At 40.6% G+C, this 17,907-nt stretch overlaps 1 protein-coding gene across 1 annotated transcript in view; it reads left to right on the plus strand.

The window, feature by feature from the left end:
• Nucleotides 1-12,551: 12,551 nt before the first annotated feature.
• LOC122550502 (solute carrier family 15 member 1-like) overlaps nt 12,552-17,907 on the plus strand; it is a 61,575-nt gene continuing 56,219 nt past the window's right edge. The window contains exons 1-2 of the mRNA XM_043691323.2: nt 12,552-12,673; nt 12,882-12,919. Coding sequence (XP_043547258.2) covers nt 12,667-12,673; nt 12,882-12,919 — 45 coding nt within the window. The 5' untranslated portion in view covers nt 12,552-12,666. The remainder of the gene's footprint in view (nt 12,674-12,881; nt 12,920-17,907) is intronic.

The raw sequence follows: 17,907 nt of genomic DNA on the forward strand, positions 1-17,907 counted from the left end.
TTTGTAATGTAAAGACACTTTACATTAATTTACAGAGTGAATTAATTTTCCAGTATTAGTATGGAGATGTACCATGTAACTGTACTGAAGGAGTGGAAACTGGATGCAGGTCATCAAAACGCTATGGACAGATACAGAAAGTAATCAACAAAAGGATGGTCAAATGTTCTTCGAGAGAAATCAAAAACAAGGGGTTACACGTTATACAGAGCTCTGACTAGACCATACCTGGAGAACTGAATGCAGTGATAGGAACATTTCAGAAGGATATATTGGTCTTGGATGGCACATAGTATACAATTAAATATGGGCTTCAAAAGTTAAATCACAAAACAAGATTATACAAAGGTGGTGTTCCCTGGGATTTAAAGGCTGAGGTGATTTATTCTAGCTTTTCACAACATCATCAAGAGTAGCTCGATAGTACCATTGTTGACTGAGCTGGCCAAGTCCTGAAAAACATAACTGTTGGACTGGGTCTTTGATATTAGGACAAAAAAAAGAAAAATCTGCTTGACCTCCTCCTCTCCAATCTCACAGATGCACCCATCTATGAGAATATCAGTAGGAGTAACCAAGGCAAAATCCTGACTTCACATTGAATATATCTTACATTGTGTGGCACTACCACAGTGCAAAATTGGGGTAAATTTTGGACATATTTTACCTCAAAACTGGGTACCCATGTTGTGCTGTGGGCCCTCTGCAGCAGCAGAATTGTATTTAAAAACCATCTGCAAATTCATGGTCCAGTATATCACATGACCTACCATTACTGTCAACCTTGGAGACCAGCCCTAGCTCAATGAAGGATGCATTAGTGCATGCCAGAAACAGCATCAGGAATACAATAAAACAGACCTATCAAACTGATGAAGCTACAACAGAGAACTACATGAATTTCAAACAACAGAAACAGCATGCAGTAGTCGAGGCTAATCAATCAATATGTCAAATCTAAGCTCTGCAGTTCTGCCATATTCAGTCCTGAATGCTGGTGACAATTGAACAACTCACTGGAGGAGGGTACTCCAAACTACGTGAAAGTGAGGACTGCAGATGCTGGAAATCAGAGTCAAGATTAGAGTGGCGCTGGAAAAGCACAGCAGGCAAGGCAGTATCCGAGGAGCAGGAAAATTGACGTCTCAGGCAAAAGCCATTCATCAGCCCTTCCTGATGAAGGGCTTTTGCCCGATAATGTCAATTTTCCGGCTCCTCGGATGCTGCTTAGCCTGCTGTGCTTTTCCAGCGCCACTCTGATCTTTACTCCAAACTACCCCTGTCCTTAGTGATGGAGTGTCTACCACTTAAGCGCAAACAACAGGCTGAAACCTACACATCCATCTCCAGCAAAAAATGCCAGGTGGACAATCAATTTTAGCCTCCTTAAGAGTGTCCACAACATCATCGGCACCAATTTTCAACAAATTCAATTCACTCCACATGATATCAAGAAATGGCTGACAATACTGGATTTCACAAATTTTATGGATCTGACAACATTCTGACAAGAGGACTAAAGACCCGTGCTGCAGAATTTTCCATGCACTGGCCAGTTTGTTGCAGTACAGCCACAACTCTGGCTTCTACCAGACAATATGGAAAACTGAAATCAAAAGAAATGTGGATGCTGTAAATCAGAGACAAAAACCGAAGTTGCTGGAGAAGGTCAGCAGGTCTGATAGCATCTGTGAAGAGAAATCAAGAGTTAACATTTCAGGCCTGGTGACGACCTGTTCTGAGGAAGGGTCACCAAACTAGAAACGTTATCTCTGATTTCTCTTCACAGATGCTGCCAGGCCTGCTGAGTTTTTCCAGTAACTTTGGTTTTTGTTTGTGAATGTGGAAAATTGCCCAAGTATGTCCTGTCCACAAAAAGCAGCAGAAATTCAACCCAGCCAATTACTGCTTATTACCAATTCCTCTCTCAGCCTTCAGCAAAGTGATAGAATGTATCCCCGACAGTGTTATTAAGCGGCAGTTGCTCTCAAATAACCTTCTCACCGATCCTCTTTTTGGCCTTTGCCAGCCCCATTAACTCCTGGCCTTATTGGAGTCTTGATCCAAACATAAACATAAGATTAAAGATCACACAACACCAGGTTATAGTCCAACAGGTTTAATTGGAAGCACTAGCTTTCGGAGCACCGTTCCTTCAGGTGGTTCTGGAGAATAAGATTGTAAGACACAGAATTTATTGCAAAAGTTTACAGTGTGATGTAACTGAAATTATATATTGAAAAAGACCTGGATTGTTTGTTAAGTCTCTCATCTTTTAGAATCAACATGTTGGTTTCAGTTTTCTCATATGTAAATTGCAAAACTTTTCAAAAAGTTACATTCCCTAGTGAAATTTAACAATTGATGTCATGTTGGCCCAGATAATGTATTGAAGATGTGAGCTTCCCTGTGTGACACTGTCTGTGCCACAATGGCCAGACTGATTCTAATCTAAAAAGTGGATTTACAGAATCTTACATGGATTCCAAATCATGAACGTAAGAGCTGGACTCAAGTGATGTGGTGAGAAGGGCGCCACTTGCCATCAAAGCAGCATTTGACTGAGTATCAAGGAGCCTTATTAAGTGGGAGCAGTTGTTGTCATTCATGTTGGTGCTAACAATATTGATAGGACTGGAAAGGAAGTTCTGATGAAGGATTTTGAACAATCATAGCTAAACCACTAAGCAAAACCACCAAGACCGTAATCTCAGGATTACTCCCTGATCTATGGGCAAACTGACTCAGGGCAAATCAAGTTGAGGAATTAAGTGCATGGTTTAAAGTTTGGTGTGAGAGGAATGGGACACACACTAAGGTAGAAGGTGCTGTTCTGGTCAGTCAGACACATGTGAACCATGCTGGGACCAGTACCTGGTGAATAGAATAAGAAGGGTTAGAGTGAGATTTATAACTTAGTTAAATGGAAGAGGTATTACTTAGATTTGGGAAACTAAAGGATTTGGCTGATGATGATACCCAGATTGAGACTGGAAGGAACTGAATAGCAGCAACCATAATCAAAAAGAAAACAAAAGGCAAAATTAATGGCTCTTAAATGTACGTAGTATTTTGGAATAAAATTAGTGTATTAACAGTATAAATAGTGGTTAATTTTAACGGGTATAATTTTCTAGCCATTGCAGTAACATGTTTACAAACAATTCTGACCTGGAACTATTATTGCCATTCCTTCATCCTCTATAGGTCATAAACTTGGGACTCTCTTCCGAACAGTACTGAGAGGGTACCAAATCACAAAGACGGCAGCGGTTCAAGAAGGCTCAATCCTGTTATTTTGAAGTAAATGGAAAGTTGAGGTTCCAGTCACTGTTGTCTTTAGTTTGTAGCTTCCAGCGATTCAACATCTTCTTTGACATTGCACCAAACGGCATCATGAGAAATTGCCTGGATATGCGTGTTCCACAAAAAGCAAGACAAACCCAATATACTCAATGACTGCCCTATCAGTCTACTCTCAATAATCAGCTTGCCAGGGGCAACTAAGGATAGCCAATAACTGCTGGACTTGCCAATGATGCCCACATCCCATGAATAAAAATAAACAAGGAATATATAGGGTAGATTAGGAGCTACTATTTCTGCTGACTGGTGAGTCTAGGTCAAGGGATATAGTAAAATACTCTTCTTTTTGTGCAAAAGATGATCAAAGTTTAGCACTGTCACAAAAATAGCAATTGCTGCTAACCAATTGTTAGTCTTAGAAGGGAGATTAATAGATATGAATATGAGGGTATATAAAGGGTAAAAAGAATAATGATTAATATTTTTCTCTTGGCAAAGTAATCTTGCTCGTTAGCATTCTATCCTTTACAAATGCCGTAACCTTGTGGACAATGGAAAGTCAATGTTCTGGTTCTCTTGTCTATAGTTTTGGCCTCCTTCAGTTCAACATATTCTTTGACATTGCACCAAATTGCATCTAGTCGACAACACGAGAAATTGCTGAAAATGTGTTGCTGGAAAAGCGCAGCAGGTCAGGCAGCATCCAAGGAGCCGGAGAATCGACGTTTCGGGCATGAGCCCTTCTTCAGGCTCATGCCCGAAATGTCGATTCTCCTGCTCCTTGGATGCTGCCTGACCTACTGCACTTTTCCAGCAACACTTTTTCAGCTCTGATCTCCAGCATCTGCAGTCCTCACTTTCTCCAACATGAGAAATTGCCTGGGTATGCCCCGTTCACAAAAAGCAGGACAAATGCAACTCTCTCAGTCTACTCCCATCAACAAATTAATAGAGGGTGTTGTCGATAGTGCTACCAACCAGACCTACGCACCAATAACCTTTTTAAAGATGCTTGATTTAAGTTCTGCCAGGGTCACATCCAGATCTCATTACAGTTTTAGTCAGATTATAGGTAAAAGGGCTCAGGTCCAGAGATGAGAGCAACTGCCTTGTACATCACAACACTTGACCAAGTATGGTATCAGTGAGCCCTGGTAATATTGAAGTCATTGGAAATCAAGGAAGTATATTCTCAAATACTGGAATCATTATGTTTGGGTCCAAATCTTAGAATTTCCTCCCTAACCACACTCTTGCTGTACCGTCACATATGGAAGAAGGTAAGTCCTACATTTTGCTACTTGCTTTTTTAAACAACTGTACCAGAACACTGTTAATGTACATGCATTCCACTGCTTCCAAAAAAATTATCAAAGGTTCGACAAGCATGTTTTCAAAATGTGAAGTAACCCGAAACGAAGTAATCCCTTCCTACTAACACAATTATAATCATCAATTAATTACAAGTTGTAATTGAATTGTTACAATTGTATCTCTCAGGTTTTCATTTATAAAAGGGATTATAGTCAAAATACCAAATAGAGTTCTTTAAAATTGATGAAAGGGTATGATAAAGTGGACATTAGGAAAATGTTTCCACTTATGAAGAGGCCTAGATTGGTGGTTTTAAATATGGAATAGTCACTGGTATTTTCAACAGGGAATTCAACTTTATTTCATTTACCCAGAATGTTGACTTGCTACCACGTGGAGTATTGGATGCAAATATTGTAGCTACATTTAACAGGAAGCTAGATAAACCCAAAGCAAAAGGAATAGAGGGTATGTTGATGAAAAGAAATGAAGAGCAACTGGAGGAGAGTCTTGTGGAATATAAACACTGGCATAGATTAGTTGGGCTGAATGGTTTGTATCTGCAAAACATTACATTTTATCCCATAACAAAGGACTACCTCTACTCTAGGATACAGACTGTGCTGATTGAGGTAAAAGCATGAATTGTTTAACGGAGTTTCTGCTTACTTCACTGTTCTTGTGTTGTACACTGTGGTCTGATTGCAGCCATAGATTAGGGCGGTAATCACAGAATTCACTTTAGAATAATTATACAGAAACCATAACTCCCCGTTTCAAACAGTATCACGCTTTTTTAGAATAATGAATTTCTCTGGGAATTATATGCAAGGCTGATGACTGGAAAAGAAAATGTTAAATGCATTTGAAAATTATTAAGGTAAAAATCATCAGAGAAATATTTACAACATAATTCATTCATTTTACTTTTTAAAAGTTCTGGACGAGTGAATTGATAACATTAATTGCAATGTGCTTATGAATTGTGGTTTCTTTATACTAAATACTGATTCGGTGCTTACCTTTGCATAAGTCAAAGATTTGAATCAGAATTTCTTGAACTTTTTAAAAGCAGTTGCTAAATCCTGCAAGGTACTTATTGAACCTTGATGCACAGCTCTATTTATTTCACAAATGGATGTTCTGGTGATCATTTTTCTGTTAGCTTGGGATGCTGCATAGAAATGTTTCTGCAGTCCTCTATTAAACGGTGAACCTGTTCAAATAACATAGAAGAAATGTGCAGAGACCAGTTTCTACAAAAATAGTGACCCCCTCCTTTAAGACACCCCTCCCCCCCCCCCCATCTACCTCAATGACAAAGCCTTTAGTAACTCCTAAGATCTCCTTTGATGTGGGTGATGATGTTTTCGCGCATTAATGTTGCTGTGGTTGAATTTCGGTGAAATGTGTCAACAAATATTTGTGATGTGTCTGGTTTGAGATTACAACTTGTTTTCATTTGGAAAAATTTCACATGATGTTAGTTTTGCAGTCATGGTGCCCCACTCTGTGTCCCCACCAAATGCAGTTCGGGTATGGCATAATGTTGAACTCTTCTTCCATCACCTTCGCCTCCGTGCCCATTTCTTTGGGCAAGAGTCCTCTCGCTGTCCCACAGATGGCTTCACCCACTTCCTACACTCTCCTTCCACCTGGACCCCTCCCTCTGACCTTTTCCTGCAGTTGACCTGTTCATTGAGAACTGTTGACGTGACATTGGTCGCCTCAATTTCTCTGACCCCCGCACCTATTCCAGCCAACCGTCCTGGGAACTGACTGTGATCCATGCTCTCAGATCCAATCCTGACTTTGTAATTGAGCTTGCTAATAGGGGCGGAGCTGTTGTTGTCTGGCCGGCTGACCTTTACATTGCAGAGACTGAGTGCCAGCTCTCAGATAACTCCTCCTATCTCCCTCTGGACCATGACCCCATGATGGAACCTCAGGCTGTTGTGTCAGCTACAGTCAGCAACCTCATTTCATCTGATGATCTCTCCTCTGCCTCCAAGCTGATGGTCTCCTGGCCCCTCACTGCTCGCTTCTCCCTCCTTCCCAAAATCCACAAACAGACTACTTGGGCCTGCTCCTGCCCCACAGAACTCATCTCTTCCTCCTTGACTTGGTCTTTTCTCCCCAGTCCAGTCCCTGCCCACTTACGTCCGCGATTCCTCAGAGGCTTTGCACCAGTTTCAGAATTTCCAGTTTGCAGGTTCCAGCTGTCTCCCCTTTACCATGGACGTGCAATCCCTTTAACACATCCATCCCCACCAGGATGGTCTCAGGGCTCTCCACTTCTTCCTGGAGCAAAGGCCTGAACTGTCCCCTCCCACCACCATCCTCCTCCGCTTGGCTGAGCTTGTCCTTACCCTGAACAATTTCTCTTTTAACTCCTCTCATTTTCTCCAGGTCAGAGGGGTGGCCATGGGTACTCACGTGGACCCCAGTTATGTCTGTCTCTTTGTGGAGTATGTGGAACATTCCTTATTCCAATCCTATTCCGGCCCCCAATCACAATTCTTTCTCTGATATATCGATGATATCTTTGGTGCTACTTCCTTCTGTCATCTGGAATTGGAAAAGTTCATCGTTTTCGCTTTCAGTTTCCACCCTGCTCTCACTTTCTCCTGGTCTATCTCTGACTCCTCGCTTCGCTTCCTTGACATCTCTGTTTCCATTTCTGGGGATAGACTGACCACTAAGAGAACGAGAAACCCACTGATTCTCATACCTATCTGGAATATACATCCTCAAATCTGGCTTCCTGTAAAGCCTCTATTCCATTCTCCCAGGTCCTCTGTCTCCATCACTGTTCCAATGATGCCAACTTCGACAAGGGACCCTCCGAAATGTCCACCTTCTCCTTCAACTGAGGATTCCCATTGTTGTTGGCAGAGCCCTCAACCTAGTCCAACCCATCTCCTGCACTTCGGCCCTTACCCCCTCTGTTCCCTCCCACAACTGCAATAGGGTCACCCCTGTCCTCACCTACCATCCCACCACTATTCTCATCCAGAGGATCATTCGCCACCATCCCCGCCACTCCAGCAAGATGCTACCACCAGCCTCATAATCCGCTCCCACCCTTGTCAGCCTTCTGCAGGGACCATTCCCTTCTGGACACCCTGGTCTACTCATTCCCCCACAGCCCCAGACCACCTTCCCCTGCAACCGCTGAAAGTGTCACACCTGTCCATTTACCTCCTCCCTCCTCAGTACCTAAGGGCCTAAACACACCTTCCAGGTGAAGCAGGACTTTACCTGCACTTCTCATAATCTAAAATTCTGCATTCACTGCTCACAATGTGCTCTCCTCTACATTGGGGAAACAAAGTATAGACTAGGTGACTGCTTTATAGAACATCTTATGTTCTGTCTGCAAAAAAGACCCTGAACTTCTAGTTGCCTGCCATTTCAACACACCACCCTGTTCCCTGTCCGACGTTTCTGTCTCAGGCTTGCTGAAGTGATCCAGCAAAGCTCAATGCAAGCTGGAAGAACAGCATCTCATTTTCCACTTGGGAACCCTGCAGCCCTCTGAATTCAATATCAAATTCAATAACTTTAGAACTTGAGCTCTCCCATGTCCTTATCCCAACACCCATTCACCAGGCATTGTTAACACGCAGTCAGTTTTTACATGCAACTCATTGTAAGTCATTAACAACCCCCATTAATAGCTATTCACTCTTCTAGCCAGATTGTTATCCATTCCTTTGTCCAATTCCTCTCTCTTTGGGTTCTATCCCCACCTATTGTTTACTTACTTCTCCTATAAATTGACATTTCCCTTGCTACCATTAGTTCTGAGGAACAGTCACTCGACCCGAAATAGTAACTCTGATTTCTCTCCACAGATGCTGCCTGACCTGCTGAGCTTTTCCAGCAATTTCTATTTTTGTTTCTGACTTACAGCATCCACAGTTTTCTCGGCTATTTACAATAGAAGGTATCATCAATGTGAAAGAAAGGACTTCATTAAAAAGACATAGTTACATGGAGGTCAAAGTTGGAAACTAAATAATCAGGTACGTGTGATTGTTTTTAAAAGGATAGGCAGGAAGGGAAATGCAATGGGGTAGTTTTGCTCATATGAGATAGAATAAGTACAATTGCAAGAAATGGTCTCAGATCAAATGATTTAGGATCCATGTGATTGGATGTAAGAAATAACAAGGGGGGGAAGGACACTGGTGGAAGCAATTTATAGACTACCTACCAACGGCTTTTCTATAGGACAGCAAATAAATTGGGAGGTAATAAGGGCATATACCTACGACAGTATATTAACCATGGGTGACTTTAATCTTCATGTAGATTGAGAAAATCGAATTGACAATGGTAGCCATGACGAAGAACTCATAGAGTGAAATCAGGATAGTTTCCAAGAAAAATAAGTTATAGATCCAACCAAGGATCAGGCTATTTTGTATCTGCTAATGCATAATGGGGCAGGTTTAATTAATGGTCTTGGGGTAAAAGATCACCTACAGAACAGTAACCATAATATGGCAGGATTTAACATTCTGTTTGAGAGTGAGAAATTTGGGTCAGAGATAATTGTGTTAAACTTTGAAAAAGGGGAATTACATGGGAGTGAGGGCAGAGTTGCCTGGCGTGGACTTGAAAAGGAGTTTAGCATAAAAGATGGTTAAGGAGCAATGTTAGATGTTTAAGAAAATTATTCAGCATTCACAGTACAGATATATGCTAGTAAGAAAGAAGGATTCTAAGAAGGAAATAGACCAACTATGGTTAACAACGAAAGTTAAGGATAGCATCAATTAGAAAGAAGAAATATGCAATGTGGCATAAATTAGTGGTAAGCCAGAGAATTAGGAAAGTTATAAAAATCAACAAAAGAAGACCAAATAAAAAGAGAGAGAAAATAAAATGAGGGCAATCTAGCAAGTGATATATGAAGGACAGTAAGAGGTTCTTTAAATGTATAAAAGGAAGAGAGAGGCCAAAGTGATGACCACAAGCCCTTTAAAGAATGAGGCTGGGGAAATAATAATGGGGAGCCATGAAATGGCAGAAGAGTGGAGTAAATACTTTGCGATAGTCTTCACAGTGAAGGATACTCATAACAGCAAAAACACTAAACAATTGTGAGCTAAAGGTGGGAAGGGAAGAAATTCAATAATTATCACTCGGGAAAAAAGTCATAGAGAAACTCACATGGATGTAGTTACCTTCCAAAAATGCTTAGATTCTAGCAAAGTTCCAGAGTATTGGAAAATTGCCAATCTAATAACCTTATTCCAAAAGGGAAGAAGTCACAAGACGATTAGTTGTAGGTCAGTTCGTTTAATGTCTGTCATCGGAAAAGTGTTAAAGTCTATTGTGATAGCAAAGCATTTGGAAATGGACAGTAAAATGAAGCAGAATCAATGAAGCATGAATATGCTACTGCCAAATTTGCAGATGACACAAAATAGGTGGGAAAGGAAGTAGTGAACATGATACAAACATTCTGCAGAGGGATATGAACAGATTAAGCGAATGGGAAAAAGCTTGGCAAATCGGGATATAATATGGGAAATTATGTGGTTATGCACTTTGGCAGGAAGAACAGAAGAGCTGAATATGATTTAAATGGGGAAAGACTGCAGAAAGCTACAGCAAAAAGGGATTTGGGGTCCTTGGATACGTGCATCTCTGACAGGGTAGATTGGTGACAACAAAATTAAGTGGAGTTTTCCCTCTTGTTTCCCTCATTACCTGCTGCAGACCCAGTCGAGTAGATGTGTCCTTTAGGACTCAGCCAGCTCAGTCAAGGAGTGGTGCCACTGAATACAGGATATTCAAAACAGCCTTTGCCACTGTCCTTCAGTAAAGAGGAGTACTGCTTCATCAGTCAAACAAAGGTGGTAAATGGTAAACAGTAAGAGGTTATTTTGACCTTATACTATAAGATTTAATGGAATCCAAAGTTAATGTTAAGGATATCTGGGCCATTCCTTCTTGACTATATAGCATGCAGTGATCTCTGATTGGGAGCCAGAACACACTTCAGGATGGTGATGTTGTCATCTGGGCCATTGTCTGTTAGGTACAATTCCATGAGTATAATTATGTCAGGCTGTTGTTTGACTAGTCTGTGAGACCGGTCTCCCAATTTTGTCATATTGGTAGACAGCCAGATATTTGTAAAGAAGACTTTGTAGGGTTGACAGGGTTGTGTTTGTCATTGTTGGTTCCAGTTCTTGTGTTGATATAGGATATTTACGTGATTTTAGTACCTTTTTTAGACTTTATACCATTTTGAAACAATGGAGTGGCTTGCCTGGCCATTTCCAAGCATAGTTGAGGATTAACCACTTTGTTCTGGGTGTGGATTCACTTGTAAACACCTGCCCTTAAGGATATTAGTGAACCAGGTAGATTTTATACAATCTACAGTGGTTACATGGTCAACTAGCAAGTATTTTATTTCAGATGTTTTTGAATTCAAGTTTCACCATCTGCCACTGAGATTCAAACCTGTGTCCCAGAACATTAGCCTGGGGTTCTGCACTACTAGTCACTGCCTTTTGAGTCAGTGCAGTTGGTGAATTCAGAACCTTCCATCAGAAATGCACATTATCAGAGTTATCGTACTTTGAATATTGACTATTTCACCTTTGGTTGCTTGGAGCTAAAGCTCTGTAATTCTCTCCCTAAACTTCTCGACCTTGATCCTTCTCCATTAAGGATGTTATTCAAACTCTCTTTGACCAACCTGACCTAATGTTTCCTTATGTGGATCGATATCAATTTACCTCCTGTGAAGTGATTCATCATGTTAAAAGTGTTGCATAATTTCAAATTCTCCTTGTTGCCATTGATGAATTTAAGGAGAAGTAGATAAACATGACTGAGAAAATAGAATGATACGCTGATACGTATGAATTAAAACATTGTTGTAAACTAATGACTACGTGATACAGCATGAAAATTAACAAAAATTGGCTTGCTATATTTAACATACAGCATTCCTTCACTCAGCACATAATAATAGACTTGAGATATTTCACCAAACGATGGGAAGGATTGTGATTTGTGAAAGAGCAAATAAAGATTCTATTTAGTTGGAAACAAAACAGAAATTGCTGAAAAAACTCAGCAGGTCTGGCAGCATCTGTGTAGTTGGGTCTAGGGTAATTAAAATGTTTGCACATGCAACATTAGGCAAGAATATTCTAAGCTTTGCTATTATCCTCTAGAGATGTGGGAAATCTCTGGGAAGAAAATATAATTAGAAGGAAGACTTGCATTTTATTTGTACAGTGTCTTTCAGTTGACTGAGCTATTTTCTTCACCTGGACCTTTTGCTCCCTCTCTCCCTGCGATCTTTCAATCTGTATATTGAGAGGTCTTTCTGTTTTCAAGATCAGTTGTATCCACAGATCTCCAATCGCAGGGTTAACTATCACATTTCTCCTTGTAACTCTGTTAACATTTGCAGCAATTTCTGTTGCGGTGTGTGTGAATTACATGATGTCACAAATAAACTGGGCATTCTTTTGCTGAAGCAATTTGCAAGCCAAATGAGATCTCAAACCCATAAGTGACTCACAGACAGATGGAATTCATCCAGAGTAACTTGTGGGAGTCTTAACATATCTTTTAGTGTTTGATAAATAGCAATTGTCATCGGGGAATCAAGTACTGGAGAAGTTCTGTTTTTTATGAACAAGTTAGTAAAATGAGTTATAAAAATAGCTCATTTGTCAATCAGTAATGAAACGGATGAAGAAAGTTGTACTTTTTGCTGGGAGTGTCTGTGCATGTTCACTGTTGTCTTACCTGATTTTTGTTTCGCTGTGTGTTGCAAAATTAATTCTGCTCTCCTTTCAGGACAGCAACAACAGCTGCTATTTTGAGGATTTTAGCTGTCAATCTTATCAAGCTGAATGAGGGAATCCACCTTGGTCACCTGACTGATTAAAAATGAGCCAAGTTCAAGGTCCGAACTTTAAATTTTGATGCCAACACTTTGCTCGTCCTCTTTTCAAGTTTAGATTTCCAGGGAAGAGCAAGACACTTAACCAGCTGCAAAAAATGAAAGGTTGGTGCCTTCAGTTTTGCATGGAAATTCTGTTCATTTCAAATGGATCTTGTTTTTTCAAGTTTCCTGCCTTGTCAAACTGTGATATATTTAATGACAACTTGCTGAACAGTTTGTCAGTGAAGAACAGTTATAAAACTCACTTAATTAAATTCCAACATTTCAAATTAACTTTTCATTTCTGTTTTATTTTCAAACTGTCCTACAGATAAAAAGAACAGAGATGAGGAAGCGACAAGTTCAAAGGTTGGTAATGATCATTTTCAATTTTTTTCATTTTTGTATATGGTCAAATGTTTTGCGAGATGGTCTTATAACTCAATTTATAATCTGCAATTTGTTAATTCAGAGATGGGGATCTAGTTGTTCAGCGTTCTGGTTGGTCTAGTTTCATGTCAGTCTTTTGTTTTTATTTACTGGCAGTGTGAGTGTTCTCTTAATAATTTTATCCTATGGCATTTTTTTTCAAAGAAATAAGTATTAATGTAACAGCAATTAACAGACTATCTGCCGATGGAATGTACCTTCATTCAAAGGTCAGAGAGAGAGATAGGCTTAATGGTAGGCGTCGTTTTCCTAGGATTGGGACTTCAAGACGAGGAACCACATTTTTAAAGTGAGAGGAGAGAGATTTTAAAAAGACATGAGGGACAGACTTCTTACAGAGAAGGTGCTTTGCATGTGGAATGAACTTCCTGAGGAAGTGGTGGATGCAGGTACAATTACAACATTTGAAAGACACTTAAATAAATACATGAATAGGAAAGGTTTGGAGGTATATGGATCAGGAGTAGGCAAGAGAGACAAGTTTAGTTTGGAATTATGTTTGGCATGGACTGGTTGGACTGAAGGGTCTGTCTGTACTGCAAAACTCTATGTTTCTATAATGGAGGTGTCTTACATGGAGCATTGTTATTTATAATGCACATTGCACTGTACTAAAATCAGGTTCGTTTGTCAGGATTTAGCATTGCTTTTCACTATTACCTAACACAGTTTGGTTTAATCTCCATGAAACTACGTTCTGGAATTCTGACTGAAGCACAAACAGAAATATATCTGTTTTAGAAGAGATTTATACTTATATAGCCCATAAGATGACCCAAAGTGTTTTTCAGTTAATAAAACACTTGTTGAACTGCAGCGATTGTAATGTAGGAGACACTGCAGCCAAATTATAGACAGTAAGCTCCCATAAATTGGAAAGTGATTGTGACCAAATCATCTGTTCTTGTGATATTGGTTGAGGGATATATATTGGCCAAGTCTTTGGAGAGACCTTCCCTGTTCTTTTGCAAAATAATGAAATAGGACGTTTTAAGCCCTCTGAGAATGCAAATGGAGTCCCAGTTTAATGTATCATCCAAAAGACTGTGTCTCCAACAGTTCAGCACACCCTCTGCAACATGTTAAATGTTGTGCTTCATACTGACTTGGAGCCTATGAATTTCTGAGACAGAGCTGAGAGTGCTACCCACTGAGCAACACTGTGTACTCAAAAACAAACTGAGATATCCACTCATCAAATTTCTGGTCTCAACTCAACTACAAGTAGTTATTAATGTGATAGTGCTAGGAAGCCTATGCATATTTGCTTATTTGGAAACATTAACATTGAAGCATCAAGTGAAGAGCAAAGAAAAATAACCCTGAGAAAGAATAGATCCTAATTCACTGGTACCATCTGCCATAGAAGGAACATCCCAGTCAAGGACAATTAATCTTGGCATCACATGTAATCTTGGCACCATCTAGCCAAGATTCAGTACAGGTTTAACATAAGTTCTTTACTTTTCAATTTTACTCCATCCAGGAATAAAGCCTAGTGCTTTGCTTGCCTTTGTAATGGCCTTCCTAACCTGGGAAGCAACTAAGAGTTATAGATAAATCTTTAATGTGACATCCCTTCATTCCAATTGGACTTGCACCTCCATGATCGCCAAATGTACTACATTTATCTGTTTTGAATTTCATTTGGCCTATTATCCTTCCACAGTGCCTGCTACAAGCTGTCTGATTTATCAAGTTATGCATTGTCTAATGTTCCAGGTTCTCCAGGAACTATGAAATTTTGAGACAGGAGGCTTTCCTTGGTGCCCAAACTTTCACTGGGTGGAGATAATAAGAAAGTAGCCACAAGGTGCAGCACTTCCTTTTAATCTGCATTTGGATTGCAGAGTTTCAATTTGCTTTCATTGGCAAACGATATAATGCCATTCATGACCTCAGTCCATCCAAAAATATTTTTCAGACAATGAATGAGTTTTGAAGCACAGTCGTTGGTATAGTGTGGAAATATAGCAGTCAACTTGTGCACAGCAAAATGTCACAACGAGCACTGACCAGATAAAGTATCGATTAAGAGAGAAATATTGGCCAGGACATCACTGCTCCTTTCAAAATGGTGCTGAAGGATTTTTTAAGGCCACTTTAGAGGGCAGATTTGGTCGCAGTTAAATGTCATATCCAAAAAACAGAAACACTCACAGTACAGCTCTCCCTCATTAGTGTATATAGGGAGACAGAAACACTGACAGTTCTGCACTCCTTTGTTACTGTATATAGGGAGTTAGAGATACTGACAGTACGGCACTCCCTCAGTCCTGTACAGGGAGACAGAAACACCGACAGTACAGCACTCCTTCAGTACTGTACAGGGAGACAGAAATACTGACAGTACACCACTCCTTCATTAAAATATATAGGGAGACAGAAACACTGACAGTACAGCACAATATCAGCACTGTGCTGCAAGTCTGAGTTGGCCTCGGTGCTCAAATGTCTCAAATGGGACATGACTGACATTGGGAACATTGACACGTAAATAATGAAACTTATAGCGCATCAAACATAGAACGTTACAGCGCAGTACAGGCCCTTCAGTCCTCAATGTTGCGCTAACCTGTGAAATTAATCTGATGCCCTATCCATATGTATGTCCAATGCCCATTTAAACGCCCTTAACAGCAGTGAGTCTACTACTGTTGCAGGCAAGCCGTTCCATGCCCCTACTATTGTCTGAGTAAAGAAACTACCCTGATATGTGTCCTAAATCTATCACCCCTCAATTTAAAGCTATGTCCCCTCATGTTAGCCTTCACCATCCAAGGAAAAAGGCTCTCACTGTCCACCCTATCTAATCCTCTGATTATCATATGCGTCTCGATTAAGTCATCTCTCAACCTTCTTCTCTCTTACGATAGCAGCCTCAGTTCCCTCAGCCTTTCCTCGTAAGACCTTCGCTCCATAACAGGCAACATCTTAGTAAATCTCCTCTGAACCCTTTGCAAAGCTTCCACATCTTTCCTATAATGTGGTGATTAAAACTGCATGCAATACTCCAGATGTTGCCTTACCAGTGCCTTGTACAGCTGAAGCATGGCCTCTTGGCTCCAAAACTCAATCCCCCTACCAATAACGACAACACACCATGTGCCTTCTTCACAACCCTATCAACCTGGGTGGCAACTTTCAGGGATTTATGCACCTGGACTCTGAGATTGCTCCGCTCATCTACACTGCTAAGAATTTTACCAGCAGCTCAGTATTCTGCATTCCTGTTATTTTTTCCCAAGTGAACTACCTCGTGTGAAACTTGAACGGGTTCAGAAAAGATTTACAAGGATGTTGCCAGCTTTGGAGGATTTGAGCTATAGGGAGAGGCTGAAAGACTGGGACTGTTTTCCCTGGAGCGTTGGAGGCTGAGGGGTGACTGTATAGAGGTTTACAAAATTATGAGGGGCATGGATAGGATAAATAGACAAAGTCTTTTCCCTGGGGTCGGGGAGTCCAGAACTAGAGGGCATAGGTTTAGGGTGAGAGGGGAAAGATATAAAAGAGACCTAAGGGGCAACGTTTTCACGCAGAGGGTGGTACGTGTATGGAATGAGCTGCCAGAGGATGTGGTAGAGGCTGGTACAATTGCAACATTTAAGAGGCATTTGGATGGGTATATGAATAGGAAGGGTTTGGAGGGATATGGGCCGGGTGCTGGCAGGTCGGACTAGATTGGGTTGGGATATCTGGTCGGCATGGACAGGTTGGACTGACAGGTCTGTTTCCATGCTGTACATCTCTATGACTCTATGACTCACACTTTTCCGCATTAAACTCCATTTGCCACTTCTCCGCCCAGCTCTACATCTTATCTATGTCCCTCTGTAATCCACAACATTCTTTGACACTATCCACAACTCTACCTACCTTAATGTCATCTGCAAATTTATGAACCCATCCTTCTACGTCCACATCCAGATCATTTATAAAAATGACAAACAGTAGTGGCCCCAAAACAGATCTTTGCAGCACACCATTGGTAACATTTCTCATCAACCATCAGCCTCTGTCTTCTTTCAGCTAGCCAAATTCTGATCCAATTCACTGAATCACCTTCAATCCCAAAACTCTGTATTTTGTGCAAAAGCCTACCATGTGGAACCTTATCAAATGCCTTACTGAAGTGCATAATCACTACATCAACCGCTTTACCTTAATCCACCTGTTTTGTCACCTTCTCGAAGAAATCATTAAGGTTAGTTAGGCACGACCTACCCTTCACAAAACCGTGTTGACTATCCCTAATCAAGTTATTCCTTTCCAGATGATTGTTAATCCTATCTCTTATAACTTTTTACAACACCTTATCCACAACCGAAGTAAGGCTCACTGGCCTATAATTACCAGGGTTGGCCTGACTCCCCTTCTTAAACAAGGGAGCAACATTTGCGATCCTTCAGTCTTCTGGTATTACTCCTGTCGACAATGATGACATAAAGATCAAAGCCAAAGGCTTTGCAATCTCATCCCTGGCTTCCCAGAGAATCCAAGGATAAATCCTATCCGGCCCAGGGGACTTATCTATTTTCAGATCTTCCAAAATTGCTAAAACCTCCTCTTTGTCAACCGCAATCCCATCTAATTTAGTTGCCTGTATCTCCGTATTCTCACTAACATTGCCCTTTTCCAATGTGAATACTGATCAAAAGTATTCATTAAGCACTTCCTCTACACACAACTTTCCACAACCATCTTTGATTGGCCCTAAACTTACTCTAGTCATTCTTTTATTCCTGATATACCTATAGCAGGCCTTAGGGTTTTCCTTGATCATATCCGTCAACAACTTCTCATGCCTCCCGCCACCCTGGATCTCCTTCGACTGCTCTTTAGATCTTTTCTGGCTAATTTATAACTCTCAAGTTATAACTGAGAGCTAATTTATAACTAAGCCTTCA

Source organism: Chiloscyllium plagiosum, unplaced genomic scaffold (assembly GCF_037043375.1).
Source record: "Chiloscyllium plagiosum isolate Xiang-an unplaced genomic scaffold, Cpla_swu_hap1 HiC_scaffold_6, whole genome shotgun sequence".
NCBI lineage: Eukaryota > Metazoa > Chordata > Chondrichthyes > Orectolobiformes > Hemiscylliidae > Chiloscyllium > Chiloscyllium plagiosum.